The 15,022-nt window shown below is 44.8% G+C and overlaps 1 protein-coding gene across 1 annotated transcript; it reads right to left on the bottom strand.

Annotated features, from left to right (window-relative positions):
* Window positions 1-1,336: 1,336 nt before the first annotated feature.
* Window positions 1,337-11,003, bottom strand: LOC105940386 (26S proteasome non-ATPase regulatory subunit 11A). Its single transcript, XM_012882903.3, has 13 exons — window positions 10,862-11,003; window positions 10,104-10,205; window positions 9,291-9,487; window positions 6,894-6,951; window positions 6,528-6,722; window positions 6,305-6,449; window positions 6,087-6,147; window positions 5,012-5,074; window positions 4,794-4,919; window positions 4,670-4,705; window positions 4,498-4,549; window positions 4,231-4,374; window positions 1,337-2,514 (listed from the first exon to the last, which is right to left on the bottom strand). The coding sequence occupies exons 1-12, from the start codon at window positions 10,950-10,952 to the stop codon at window positions 4,232-4,234; spliced, it is 1,269 nt and encodes a 422-aa protein (XP_012738357.1). The 5' UTR covers window positions 10,953-11,003; the 3' UTR covers window positions 1,337-2,514; window position 4,231.
* Between the last annotated feature and the right edge of the window lie 4,019 nt (window positions 11,004-15,022).

Below are 15,022 nucleotides of genomic sequence, written 5' to 3'. Positions count from 1 at the left end.
CTGGTCCCTAAGCCAAATATTCCCTTTGTCTCACTTTCTGTGGTCAAGACAATTTTTTTTCATGACTCGATTTGGCATAAAAGCATAAAATGGGGAAAGTTCTCAATGCAGTTATGTGTCTGGAAGTAATAGCCAACACAAGGACTTGGGCTTTTAGTTTAAACATAACTGTGATTGAACACAACTAGGTTAGAGATTATGAGATATGAGAAAATATAGTTTCTGTTTCAAGAGTCTTTATTACTACAGAAGTCTACAATAGGAACACATCATTCAGAAAAAGAACCTGGGGTTGCTGCAGCAGGTCAAATATTTAACATCTATACGTAGGCATAATTCACTCATCAACCCAAAGGGATGTGATCCATCTCGTCTTTAAAGTACGCACTAGGTCGCTGAGTCTCAGAGAGTTTGGAGGTAATCTGCGCCCAGCCAAGGCCCACACCTTGTGTCAGTGACTTCTGGACTGAACATTTTATACATTAGCAGCGTGGTTAGATAGGTCTTAGGTTAAATGTGTTCAGAAAAAGTGGATATTTTGAAAACCTAAGAATTTGGTTGAAAATAAATGTCATACTTGTAGAAAGAGGCATTTTTTCAGAGATGTATATTCTTCTGCTGTTTTCATGTAGTTGTTGAAAATGTTCTTGAATAAAGGCTCCATTTGTTGGTGAAAAGCACTTTATCAAATGCTCGAGTTTGGATTTCTTATAAAATCAGAGCGTTTGTTCGGCTTTGTCAAAGATTTGAGCAAACGATACGGTGCATAAAGCGTCCTTTAGCTTATAGGTTCAACGTTTTTATTCGTTATATAAATGTTCCTTTAGTTGATACTGCTGGTTTTAATCTCATTTTTCTCCGATTTTTTCGGTCTTGCACATGGTCAGCAATTTAAGACATCTGCAGGTCTTACCCTGCATGCATTTTTCTCCCTTCTATCATCTTTATTATTTACCTTTCATTGTTTTTGTGGCACCTCCAGAGTCAAGCGCTACCATTCAGATGGCATTGCCATGGTCTACAGCTCTGCATGCGTTAAGCTGAAGTCCCATGGACATGGACTGAGTGCTTTCTTTTTGTCCACCAGTTTCTGAAAAGCAGCACACATTCTGGATTTTTACATTATTGCCACATCCAACTTTGGAATAATTTTTTACATTTTTTTTTTTAAATAGATGACCCTCGGGTATGACTGATTCGGACTCCTTTGGCTGATGAAAACAGAAGCAGCTGCAGAGCTCCTAGCAGCTCGTAATGTGAAATACAAAAGGCGTGCGGCTTGGAGCAGATGAGCCGGGGAAAGTGGCGCGTCTGCAGAATCTTACACTGACACAACTTACAGGTTTCCTTTTTTTTTTTATTTGCATTTGTCTTTCTCTAAATCATACATGGTGAACCCATAAGTCTTTGCAAAATTCAGTTCCCAAAAAATGTACAGCTTGATTTTCTCCAGCGACGGCCGCCTTTTCCTGCCCAACCGAATCCTCCCTCAGAACCTGGGGAGTTCTTTGAGGAAGCGTCCGAGCTTTCCGAGGCCAGGTTCACTCTCTTCTTACGCAATATTAGAAAAAAAAAAAAAAAAAAAAAAAGTAAGGGTGGGCGGGGGTGAACATATCCAGCCTTGAATGAACACAGGCGCTTGGAAGTTGGAAATTTTATATACAAACAGGTAGTGGTAGTACATGGGAGGAGGAGGACGTGCCACAGCCTCGCGTGGACAGGACAGCAGTTCCCTGCGTTATCCACAATCCCAGGATTCCTCGGGAACGAGCGAGTGACGCGGGGCGGATAAGTACAGGGACGCTGAAATAAAAGGGTTGCTCTAATGCCCTGCAGATTCAGGAAGATTCATCGCTTGGCCTGTAGGTGGGGATCCTCGACTAGAGGAAAATGCAAACATTCAGTTTCAGCGCCGGTTGGCAAATAAAAGCAGATACAGACACACCGAGCGCCATTTCCCCCCCGCTCTCAGAACCAATGGAACATCTTTTTTTTTTTCTCTCATCGTTTATCATACATGTATGTATAAGTACTGTATATTTATCCTCTACCGTTATTTTTTACAAGATTCCCTGATGGCCAGCACAGACAGAAACTGGGAGGGAGGGGAGGGGAACAGTGAGGCTTGTTCCAAGTTTACATACAGTAGAAACCAGCTGTGGGAGGAGGAGAGGAAAAAAAACGCAGTGCTGCGAGTGGTCCACTAGGAGGAGCACTGTGTGCCCGATCAGCCCCGGTCAGATAAAGGAGGAAGAGACAGAGAGAAGAAGCAGAGAGAACAGAGGGCTGAGAGAGGAGTAAGGGCTGCAGAGTCCACTCTGTCCCGTTCTTCTTCTTCTGTGTGTGTGTGTGTGGGGGGGGGAGGGTCATCTCGATCTGTACAACTGGTCGCTTTGCTTGCCGGGTTGGATGTTAGTAATTTCCTCCTCCCCCCTCCCAGATTAAGGTGGGAGAATGAAGAAGATTGGACTGGCCCGCATGCCTCCTGACAGGAGGACCGATGCTCCGTCCTCTCTGAGGAGACAAAGATGTGACATTTGTTAGTAAAACTCTTCCAATCATGCAAAAGCAACAAGATTGTGATTTATCTGAAGACGCTGGTAAAGTCAATAATTCAATCGCTTCCTGGTTAGATCTGGGTAGGCGTTAAAAGAAGACATTTAAACTTGATTTAAATATCTTCATCCACGGACATAGGGAGCTGCTGCTGAAGGTGTCCATTACAACGGTTTTCATCATGTAGAAGTTAACGTGATGCTCTGAAAGAGAGGTTTAGGGAGTCTGCGCTGCTCATAAGCGGCTGTAGGGCCGCTAACCCGGCTACCGAACAAGCTAGCAGTAACTCTCTCCCAGCGTAGCTTTCCAACCAGCATGCTGGTACTAAAAGGTGAACTAAACACTTTTGTCTTAACGGTGCATGGAAAGTGTCCCCCCCCCCCCCCAAATGTCTTGCTAAATCATTCGTACACCTTCAAGTCGTCCACGTTTTGTAGCGTTACAGCCACACAGTTCGCTGCTCTTCGTTGGAATGTCATCCAACAGCCCAACATGAGTCAGAGAACTGGGAGAGCAGAAGGAAATGATTCAAGCTTTTCTAACGTTTTTTCTTGATTTGTTATAAATAACGGACAACCGGTCCGCTGATGAACGTCGACATCGTTTACCGTGTCAATAAAGGCCGAGTAATTTGGCTGTTTTGTATAAACAGCTTTGATTGGGATCTCTTTGTGGCCGTCTTTCAGGCTCTGCCCGACATCCGGAAAATCTGTTGTACCGCTTATTATTGCTGTAAATATTATGTCATTTCCTGGATTTTTAAACACCAGGCTCCTCTGTACACAAACCTTGAGCTACAGTAAAGTCAGTATAAAGTTCTGCTTTTCTGAGCTCGGCTCAGAAAACACTGATCTAACGTCTGGGCATTCTTTAATGGCTGGTCACCAATCAGTACCGCCTCCCTGTGTGGTCAGATTATCGGTCACAGGGCCGGGTATTTTTCCCAAATATGGCTTAATGGTTGCCGGGCCGGTCTAGGGGCCAAACTGCATCACAAGCTTTGCTTTGGAGCTGGAGGGTAAAGGTTGCTTCTCTGGTTGGGTTATGTTGGTTCACCATTGCATAACAGGGCTGAACATCACTTCCAGGTTAGGAACCTCATTGCTGGATATTGTAACATGTAACGTCTATGGAGATCCTTTTGAGGAGCCTGAACAGCCCTCTGCCTAAATATGTGCCCTGTCTGGACACTTTCCATAGTGTTGCAGGTCTCTCCAGGGGGTGCGAGTAAAGCTGTTATTATAGCCCACCAGGGTTCTAATACGCTGGGGGAAACCCTGCATCCCCATAGCATAATGCTGCCAACACCATGTTTCACCCTGGTGGATGGTCTGCTGGGTCAGTTTCAGCCACACTGGCTCAATTCTGGTCTAATCGTTTATGCACTGGGTCACCAGAATGGCCCGTGGCTCACAGTAAGGAGGGTTTAGACCGTTCTGCTGAGTTTGTTCACTGCAGCAGGGATCAATCTGAGATTTGGCTACTTCTGTAAAATGACCAAAGACCGTTGCTACAACGGACTTTCTTTAGAAAGTAAAAGGAGCTTAATACTCTGCAGGCCACAGACCTGACGTCTGCAGCTGTAACGGAAAAAAAAACGTGAACCAGTCCTACGGGTGGGAATGCTTTGATAAGGTGCGTTGTGTGACAGGCGGAATCGGGCCGGGGGCCAACCTTATGTGAGCTTCTTTGCTTTGTTGTAAAGCGAGTCGACCACTTTGCTCATATTCTGAATGGTCTCCAGAGCTGCCTCGTACGTCTTGTCCACCACCGGCTCATCAAAGACGATCAGCACACCTTCGCCTTGGTCCAAAATACCTGTCAGGGTGCAGGGAACACCACATGAGTGGAAACAGAAGCCGAGAGAAAACCTGATAAAAAAAACCCACCAAAAACTTCTCAGTAGAGGGATAGAGTTCAGTTACAGGATGAAAAGCCTACCGTGAAACTTCTGATCCAGAATCATCTGGGATAGCTTCCTCTCTACGTCTCCCTGCAACGGCACACAACCTTATTGTCGTCATTTCTAGTCAAAACCACAAGAACTACAACAGACAGGTGAGTGGAGACGGGAACCGAAGAGCTGGTTCTGGCCAGCAGCAGCAAAGGTTACCTTGGAGAGTTTGATGAGCGAGGAAATGTGTGTGATCTATTGGAGACAAGACAAAACCCAAAAGGTTTCAGCACCACTACTCAGAGCCCTGGAGGTATGGGAGTGGGTTAGTAGGTCAGGTTACCTGCACCCTGGAGAAAGGCTCGATGACCCTGATGAGGTTCTGCTCCAGCAGGTTGTCGTACAGCTTAGTCAGGTGGGTGCTGATGATGGGGTCATCCCTTAACTCTGCTTTGTACTCTGATAGCGCCTTAAGGTTGGGAAGAAAAACATTCCACTTTAGTCACTGAGTCTGGTTTAAAAACCCAGAAAAGAGACGAGAAGAAAGTCGTAGACAGGAACCTGTTCGAAGTCTGCAAGCGACCGGTTCTTGCTGGCTTGTGCCACACACTTCAGGGAGTCTGTCTGTGGGGAAAAGGACAGAATTAACCCACATATATAGATAGAAAGCAGTTTCTACACAAAGCTGGAACAACACAGAGCAAAGTCCTGTCTGGACGTCCAACTTCCAGGTAGGAAGATGGTTTAATCTAGGCATGTTATGTTTTTAACCTCTGAAGCCATTCATGGTTTATTACATAACCACAAATTCCTCAGAGTTTTGTTGAGCTATTGTGATGGACCAACCTGTGTATAACTGGGAAGTGGAAGGAGGTTCATACAAGCGTACCTAATCTGAAAAGTGTGGCTTGACTTCAGCCTGCTATCAATTCACCTCATCCGTGAGCACAGTCCACTTTTCATCTCAACATAAACCCCGCTGGTCTGTTACCACCAAAACAGGTTAGCTGGAGAAGATTAGCCAACCAGCTGCTCCGTTTTTTTAATTTGTAGTCTGGCAAAACCCGTTGTGCCATTGATCAAACTCTCCCAGCACGATTTTTGATACGTGGCACCAAGCAACAAAAACCTCCATATGCATATTGACTGTTACGGTTACAGAAAAGCGCTGCTGCATTATGGGGATTTCTGGCGCTGAGAGTGAGGCGTCGTAAAGTCCCGCCTCCCGCGCTGTGATTGGTCCGCTCCAGGCTGACCAAAGTAAAGCCAGGCTAGCTGGCGGCGTCGTGCTGTGGGGGGCGCTGTTCTTCAGCAGCGACATGGAAGCTGGTCCCAGACGACGGGAAAAGGCAGGGAGCTAAAAACCTACCAGACTGATAAAAAAGCCTTCGGAGGCTAAAAGAAAGACTTAAAACTGGGGACGGTTCTCCAGCAGCCCTAACAAAGCCCCAGAGATACGAAGGAGCGGCCCACATACATGCAGCCCTCGCTGTTCTTGGAAACCATGAAAACTCAAACAGACGTGCTGTTTGTGTCGGTCTATCAAATGAAACTATCGCATTCACCTTTGTGGTTGAAGTGTCAGTGTGAGGAAGTGTGAGCGGTGTGAAGACTCGGCCTGTGAAATGGGTCCTACCTGTCGGCCTGCGTAGCGCAGAGCCAGTTTGCCGCTGACGAGGGCCTGGACGTCCTCCGGCCTGAAAGAAGGCACAATCACATGTTTTCTTTCTCACTAAAACCTCACATCAGCTCCTTAAATAGCTTCCCAGAAAGCTCCGTTAGATTTCTGCTACTTGTGAGAATCTCTACGTCTGAACCGGAGCTGTTGCCCCTCCCATGAAGCGCGGCACTCACGCGTTGAGCATGATTTTGCAGAGCAGCATGTATTTGAGCGCCGTGATGGCTCGGGGGCTGTCAATGGAGTTGTAGCCCTCGAAGGCCTCGTAGAAGTACGAGTACGCCGTCTTCCAGTCTTTCTCCTCGGCTGCGTGGATGATCCCTGGAGCCACAGGCAGACACACGGCACATGAATCTCAGCTTATTGTTGGACAGAAAGGCTCTGCCGGGGGGGGCGTACCTGACTGCATGTCTAAAGCTGCTTGCAGTTTGGGCGGGCAGTAGATGGCGTTGGCAGTCGTCCTGGCGGAGGTGAGGGCGGCGCGGGCCTTGGGCAGGTTGCTGAGCGCGTGGTACGTCTTGCTCTCCAGCAGCTGAACCTCCACCAGCAGCGCCTTGTCGTCCATCTTCTTGAGCTCCTGGAGCAGCTGGGAGCCTGCAGGCAAAGAGAAGCCGAGGTCAGCGGCGCGCTTTTCAAAGACGCTTTCCCTAAAGGGAAGGGAGTTTAAATTTCAAACTCAAAGCTTAGACTGGGTGCTTTAAACTTCAGACGCTTTCATTTAACGGCTGAATATACTAAGAGGTGTCAGAAAAGACACAGACTTACCAAGTTGTAGGGCTTCCTGGTAGCACTTTGTGTCGAAATACAGAGAGATGAGTCGAGCCTGAGGAGCGAGGACATGGAGTTAATTTGTATCTGTTTGGTCACCTCAACACACGCCGATGCCTTGAGCTAGAACCAGGAAGTCCATCCTGCTCGTGCTACTTGCCCCTGAATGCACCACCAGGTCACGCTGGTGACAACACCCTTCAGAGTGGACGCTGCTACTGAAGGAAACGACGTTGTCAGCTACTGAGGCGTTTAAAACACAGAAATGTACAAAGAGGTTTCACAGGAAACCGCGTCCTAGACGTGGAGACGTGTTTGCAGTTCCTTAGGCTTTGTTCAGAGCAGGAGAGAGAGCCAGACTTTAGCCAGATAACAGGAAGGCTCAACACATTTCAGCCAGGTTTCAGCTCCTGACATCGCTTTGTTATGGAGCGCGCTGGAGTTGGAAACGTTTTAACAATTTTAAACTATCAGTTATGGTAGGGATCTTTCTGAACGGGTGGACCCAAACCCAGAAGTGGGTCACAGACTGCTTTCCAGCGGGTTGTGGGCAAAACAAGCCAAGAAAGAGGAATAAAAGCCATTGGCGTCTCCTCTGTATGCATCATGGGGCCATCATGGGAGCGTAAGGTGAAACTTCTCAGTTGTAGGAGAGCACCGTGATGAAGGAGTATCCTTCCCTTCCTATAAGAGCAGTGAGGTCCCCCTTCCATTCAGCTCCACTCATCTCTGACAGATTAGCTCCGCAGCTCTGGCTCAGTTACAGAGTTGCTTAATCTATCATAACTTCAGACGTGGAGGCTCATATCAGGAGAAAGAAGTCCTCCCAGTAACTCCTGCACACTCAGGTTAGTGATGTCAGCGTTGCAGGCAAAGCTGAACTTAGTGCTGGGAAGGTTGTTAAAGCCCATTTAGCCACTGCTAGGTTAAACTGCACATTTACACCAATTCCTCTGCTCTGTGGATAAAACGTGTGACTGGAGGAGCGGTTTGTTTTTATAGGTTCAGTGGAAGCATTCTCAGCTAAAGCTACACAGTTTAAGTTCTGAATACTTCTTACTGGTAGTTCCTCTTTGTGTCGCGTATTCTGCAGAAAAGCAACAACAGAGCTGACCGTGTTTGTTACTGATTGATCTGATTGTTCTTATAGTTGATGCTTGACCAAGTGAGTGAATTAAAAAAATAAAGACAGATGGTAGGTTGTAATTCCAGCTGAGAGCAGCTGCAGGGGGGAATAAACACAGATGTTGAAAATATCAACTCTGATTGTGTCGTCGTCTTAAAATAGACAGCAGCACATGGAGTGCAGCATCGCCTCAGCTCTGGAGCAGGCTCAGTGTGGACCCATCAGACCTAGATTTCATTTAGCTAAACGTTCCAGTGATCGCCAATCACGATCATTCAGGATTTTCTTCCCCACCACATTTCTTCCTCTGAGACGAAGTTGTCCTTCCAGTTTTAATAATGTGTTGAACAGTTCGCAACCCGATTTCAGTAGTTTCTGTAAACATTTTTCCCACAGCATCAGGATGTCTTTCAACATGCTTGTTTAAGAAATGAGAAGCTCCCAGCATCAGCTGGGCTTAGACAGCGAGTTGCCAGCTGAAAGATGATCAGCAAGCAGTGATGATCCAGCAGGTGGCTTGGACCTACTTGATTAGTTAGATCTAGGTGGTGACCTGGTTTTAGTCAGGCAAAGCATCTTCTTAAAGTTCTTAAAGAGGAATCGAAATCACCTAAAATCTGGATCAGTGGTCAAAGCTTTACAGCTTAATTCACAGCACTGGTAGAATCTTTTATAAGGCTGTTTAAAATCACCCACCAACCCCAACAGATTTGATGTATAGACAAATAAAAAAAGATTAATTTATGAGCCATTAATAATGCCTCTGGCCTGTTGAACTCAAGGTGTTTTTACCTTTCTAGACATTTAGAGCAAAAGAGATTTAAAATGTCCAGGAAAGCCGTAAGGAGGAAACACCTGCAACATTTATTTCAGCAGGTTTTGTGTTTCCACAATGTTGGACAAAATAATGCTTCAATTATTTGGCGGAGTTACTGATAATTAGACTAATTATTAATCCATGGCTCATTCATCTTGTTCTCCCTGGAAGTCACCACTCAGTTCAGCCTTTTCTTAGTAAATCAAACTACAGAATTACTGAAATAAAGGAGTTATTGTTTCAAACAGCAATAAAAACACACAACCTGCCTGATGGTTTCAAGCCCGATCCTCACCTCGATTTTCCACTAAGTACGCTGAAGTCAGAGCCAAACTAATCAGAGGCCAGAATTCGCAAACTTCAGGTTTTACACAAAACCAACCTGTAAACTAAAGAACCGAGCACATAATACTGAACAAAGCAGCGGCAGCAGGTGAGCACCGAGCCTTACCTCCAGGGCCTGTCGGAGGAAGGTCCTCTTCTCGGCCTTGGCCCACTCAATGCACTCCAGACAAAGCTCCACCTCCTGGCCTGTGGCCGCCTCCATGTCCAGGAACAGGTCCAGCAGGGAGCGCACCAGCCGGGCTGCTTTAGCCTTGGAGATGGAGTTGAGGAAGGGGCGGACATATTTCAGCAGGCCCCCAAGCTCTGGGAAGACAGCGAGGAGGGGGAAACTCGGTCACCTTGGTGGAAGGAGTGAGATCTCCGGGTTCTAAGTTCCTTTTCAGCAAACGAGTACGGGTGGATTGAGAAACAAGAGGATGAACAAAAAGAAGGCTAGACGGACAGTCGCGTTAAAGCTCTCTGGGGGGACGGACGGATGGATGGATGGAAGGGAATCAAATGGATAGACAGAGGTATAAATGAACGGATGGAAGGACAGGCAAGATGTCAGAGAGACTGACGCCTGCATAGAATAACAGCTGCATTGTTCAAACCTATTTTCTCTTTCCATGCTGGGAAAATAATTCTAGATTTTTCCAGATTGCATACAAAGTTTTTCGCTAGTGTGGATGTCGTGAGAACCGAAAAGCCAACTTCTTTTGATCGTGCACGCCTCTTGAATTGTGCTGACCAAACTTAGGGGGGAAAAAAAAGATGAAATCCAAAAGATTGTGTTGCAAACCGAGACAAAAACACCAGGCGCTCCGATCGAACTGCGATCAAAACAGCCAAAACCGACAGAGCTGCGGCGCTGCTTCCGGTGTGACTGGATAGGAAAAGTGTTCCCGATCAGGACCGTGAGCACCGGGCTCTGCTTTACCTGCCGCTTGCCCGGTCTTCGCCAGCAGCCCACCCAGCTCCAGGATGCTCTGCTCCTTGACACGCACCGCCTCCTCATCGCTGTCCTGGATGTCCCGTTTCACTGAAACAAAACGCACATCGACACACGCACGTCAACAGAATGCGATCCGTCCCCACGGCCCCGGGTTGGACTTTGTAACACACGGGTGTAAAATGAAAGCATTCTAGCCCCGGACTGACTGGGACAGATGGCTGAGAGCCAAGCGGCTAACAAAGCTGCGAACCATCACAGGAGGCAAAACAGGCAACAACAACAACAAAAAAAAAAAACACAATCGGGTCCGAGATGATGACAAACACACATGATCGTATTGTGCACTGGCACAACCTGAAAGACACTTGGGCTTGTGCCGCCACAAGGATGAGAAGGTGTGTGTGTAATTTCCCTGACGGCCCTTCCATCTGATAGAAACGGGAGAGGTAGCCGCTAACAACATTAGCTGTCGGCTAAGGCACCTAGCCCGACCGAATCAATGGGGACCGGCTAGCTCGCGTTAGCTTACGCACAAAGCTAGCCGGTGCGCCGCTAACCGGCTAGCCAGCTGCTGCTGACTCACTGTCCAAACAGCGCAGGAAGGGTGACGGTCTGCGTTGAGCTAACTCGCGTAGCTTAGCTGCTAAGTGACCAGCTCACGGCAGATTTATAAAAGTGTAGACTCTGCGTCGGAGCGTCAAATCAATGTAGCTCTACGGCCCGGCAGTGTCCGCTCCATTTACCTATAGAGTGTAAAATATCGATGGAAGCGTTCCGGTCAGTTCCAATAAGAGACCGAGCTCTCTGAAACTCAGCCACAGCCGCGGCTGCCATCTCTCCACTGCCAGCCTCCGCTCTCTGTCTCTGCGCGGTTGTCTTCCGGTTCGGCCGGTCACATGTTCGCTGCGCTGCTGCCCCCTGGTGGTGGTGGTGGTGTTTCCACATATTCGGCTGCTTATCATGGTGTAAAGAAAACACGGACCCGTACTTTGGAGTGCAGGGTTTTACCACATACTGTAAGTCATCTCTGACCTTTACCGCCTTTCGAAGGTTATTTAAATCGAGCCTCGAGTATATAAAAACACTAATCGCAGACTCCAACGTGTTAATGTTGATTAAAAATAAAAACATAAGCTAAAACGTAGTGGTTTTTGAAAAACTAGGTCAACACCAGAAAGCAATTACAAACCAGACAATTTAATGGCACCTTCTTTTTTTTAATCATAACTGGACATCCAGAAATTATCTAAATTAATTTAGAACAAACCAATTTATTGTTATTTAAATGAATGCTTGGCAAATAGACGTCATTTCCATAGACGCTCATTTCCAGTTTTGTGTCTTGTAAACAGAACACAAGGGCTGAATTTAATCATTGCTTCCATTGGGCGTATTGGAGAGACGTGGTTTTTGTCTATGCGTTCTGTGGGATGAAGCGCCTTTGAATTTATTTCAAACTTAGGCTGCCTTTTAGATGTTATGTCATTACAGACAGATGTAAGCAGGCCAACAGACATTTGAGACATTTACCAGGGGTTGTCGCAAGTAATTCATATTTTTTAATAATAAGTGTATGTCTCTTTTGCACATAACCAGAAGGGTTCCTATGGTGCAGAGTTATAGGGCTGCTCCACAAGAGGCTTCCCCCAACATATGGTTCCCTGTGGGGGTAGTGTTTTATTTAACACCTCGGTGCTAAATAAAGTCTGGGCAGTACTCAGCCCAAGAAGGGAATGTTTTGTCGTCCCCCCCCCCCCCAATTTCTGGAGAATGGTGTTACACAGAGCTGAAACTGATATGCAAGATTCTGGCATACGTGTCACTCTTGTCCACATAAAAGTACTTTGTGCCACATGGTTTATTTTGCTTTTAATGTGGAATGGTTGGAGCGACAGGCAAACTGGAACATATCAGCGGTGCCAGGGGGCTGGCTAAAAAAAAAAAGAAGCTTGTTTGAACACATTTTTACCAAATTAAAAGCCTTCTTTTCATCTCCTGAGCTGCCAGTTACCTTTCATATGGACATTAGTTGTGAAGCTGGGGAGCAACATACTGTATCTGTGACCCATAACACCGCAGAACCACAAGGGACTGTTCTGTCTCCGTTTCCTTTCACTCCTCTCTCCTATGCCTTTAGATATTGAGTTATGCTACTCCTAGAAGGTCTGCGAGGATTTTTGCACTGAATATGAGATGGAGAGGAGTCACAGTACATGGGTGCCAGAGTTGTACTTTCCCCACTGATGAAGTTTACCCATTTCAACCAATGTTTTTTTTAGCAAAATGATTGAGCATTGATATCATAAAACCAATTTAAACCAAAATTGTCTTAAATCCTCCTGCTAGACTGGACACACACCTTTTTATCCCATTTTAAAGAATTTTCAATTTTATTTACAATTTTTGTATCATCAAAATTAACCATTTAAGTTCAATAGGATTGAGGTTATGTGACAAATTTACACAAACACCGTCTTTAATCATTTTTCTAGACTGGATGGATGATAAACACTCTTTTTTATCCCATTTTAAAGCATTTTCTATTTTTGATTAACTTTTATTATCAAAATTCAATAACTTTAAGGTCATGTGACCAATGTACACCAAAAATGTTCTTCTGGACAGGACAGATGAGGCATATTCCTTTTTATCCCATTTTAAAGCATTGTCTGTTTTTTTAATGAATTTTTATTATCAAAATTAACTATTTAACTTCAATAGTATTGAAGGCATGTCTCCAATTTACAACAAAATTGTCTTAAATCATCCAACTGGACCTGAGAGATGAGGCACACTAATTTTTATCTAAGTTTAAATCTCCTCTCTGATCGCATTGGATTCACAACGTAAAATCCCCCACAAATGTCGTTGGGGGTCAGCTCCCGCAACCAATTGAGGCGTTTCTCCTTGAGACAAATTGTGATCGCTGATTGGTCAGTTACTAACGAGTCCCCATGACTGATTGGCAGGCAGCATCACGTCAGTCAGTGGCCAAGTTTGTGGGAAGAACTGAATGCAGCTAAGATCAAGGAGGTGGGGGATAAAATTTAGGAGGAAAAATAAATCTCCATCCACAGCCATCAACATTTTGGGAGAGGAAGTGGAGGTTTTAGAGAGCTGCCATGCGTTTTTGGGGGTGAGCCTGAACATCATCGGCCTAGACTGGGGGACCATCATCGATACTGTGTAGAACAGGCATGTCCAAAGTGCGGCCCGGGGGCCCATTTGTGGCCCCTGAACTGATTTTATGTGGCTCCCCAAAGCATTTCAGGAAAGATTTGGTCCACCAGCACAGGTGGCTGATGCAGATGGAAGATTTAATTTTTTTTTATTTACGGCAAAGTTATTACAGAAAAGTTAAAATCCTACAATTGGAAATGTTAAATACAACACAAAGTATTCATCTTTTAATAAACGCACTTTTGAGATTCTCTTTAATTTTTGCACTAAATATGAGATGCCTATGCAATGATATTTAATTACTCAAATGCAGACTTTGGTGCATTAAAATCTGCTTTGAATTCAATTTAAAAAAAATGGTTAATTACAGCAAGAGTTTTCAAAGAACAACTGATCCAAATATTGTTATATTGCTAGACCAAAAAAAAAAAAAAAAAAGAGTTCAGTTCATTATTGTTAGATTTAAATGAAATTATTCAAAATAATTTGCAAACTGGATGGCCATCTTTTAATACAACAAATGAGAAAAACCCTTGTTTAAATTTCGGGTTTTACAATGATTTACACATTTATTTCCAAAAAAAAAAATTCAGATTTTACTCATTTAAAATGATCATATTTTGTAGAGCAGGTAACAATTTTGCATAATTTTTTTGTTTAATGTTTTGGCCCTTGAGCTCCTTTGACTTGACAATTTTGGCCCATGTACCGAAAAGTTTGGACACCCCTGATCTAGTTTTCTTTGTCCCCCCAGGTTAGATTTTCCAATGTGAGCAGCAAACACTGTGGTGGCTGTTGAGCTAAAACCAGGGGTGTCCAGACTTCATCACATGCTGCGCAAAATATGAGCATGCAATGTTTTATTTAAATACATTTTCTGCAGGAAAGAAATGTGAACCACTGTAGATTCAACACTTAAAACAGGTTTAGCGCACTTGCCTTATCAAAAGACAATAACCCAGTTTCCACGTTCTTTTCAGTTCTATTCTCAGTAATAACAAGAGTTGGGTCGGTCTTCCTTTGAAAATGCTTTCTGTATTTAGGCAGTTTTAATAAATTAATTAAAAGCAGATCTGGCACACCAAAGTCTTCCTTGGAGTAGAAGTCACTGGATAGATGTGGTCCTGGTTATTATACATTTAGAGAATGTCAATAATCTAGTTATTAAAGGACAAATACTTTGTGTTCCATCTATAGCCCTCTCAAGATTTTAACTTGTTTGTAATAATTGTGCTCTAAATAAACATAAAAGTCCTCTTCAGCATCAAGCATCTGTGCTGGTGTGAGAAATCATTCACTCACTGTTACACTCTCGGTTTAAATCACAAGTAACCCCCAGATTCCACATCCTGCGTGACAGCTCCGTTCTGTTCACGTACGACGGAGCAACTACGTTATTTTAATGAATGAGAACGGTTCCACATTCTCTGTGACTTCTCCAAACGTCACCGTCGGAGGACCTGCTCTACGTCATTCACCGCCAAAATACGGAACAAGTCCAACTATCTGCTCCGTTCTGGGTCGTCTGGCTCCGGCAGGGTCAAGCTCCACAATTGCAATCGTAGCAAACACGAAAAAGAACGTGAACAACATCCAGTTTGTCAAAGTTAAATGGTGTAAACAGAGAACATTAACCACAATATATTATATATACACACACACACACAATAAAATGAACTGTTTTGTTTTAATATTGGATGCAAACAACTTTTTTGCACCAAAGA

Source organism: Fundulus heteroclitus, chromosome 16, assembly GCF_011125445.2.
Source record: "Fundulus heteroclitus isolate FHET01 chromosome 16, MU-UCD_Fhet_4.1, whole genome shotgun sequence".
NCBI classification, from domain to species: domain Eukaryota; kingdom Metazoa; phylum Chordata; class Actinopteri; order Cyprinodontiformes; family Fundulidae; genus Fundulus; species Fundulus heteroclitus.
This window is presented reverse-complemented; position numbering and strand designations above follow the sequence as displayed.

What these genes read in the sequence shown, in the direction of transcription:
- LOC105940386 (XM_012882903.3), bottom strand. Translation starts at nt 10,952, where the DNA reads ATGGCAGCCGCGGCTGTGGCTGAGTTTCAGAGAGCTCGGTCTCTTATT. An exon ending in GAAGACCGGGCAAGCGGCAG is followed by an intron (nt 9,488 to 10,103) that starts GTAAAGCAGAGC and finishes CTGTCTTCCCAG; the next exon opens with AGCTTGGGGGCCTGCTGAAA. An exon ending in CCAGGAAGCCCTACAACTTG is followed by an intron (nt 6,723 to 6,893) that starts GTAAGTCTGTGT and finishes CTTTGCCTGCAG; the next exon opens with GCTCCCAGCTGCTCCAGGAG.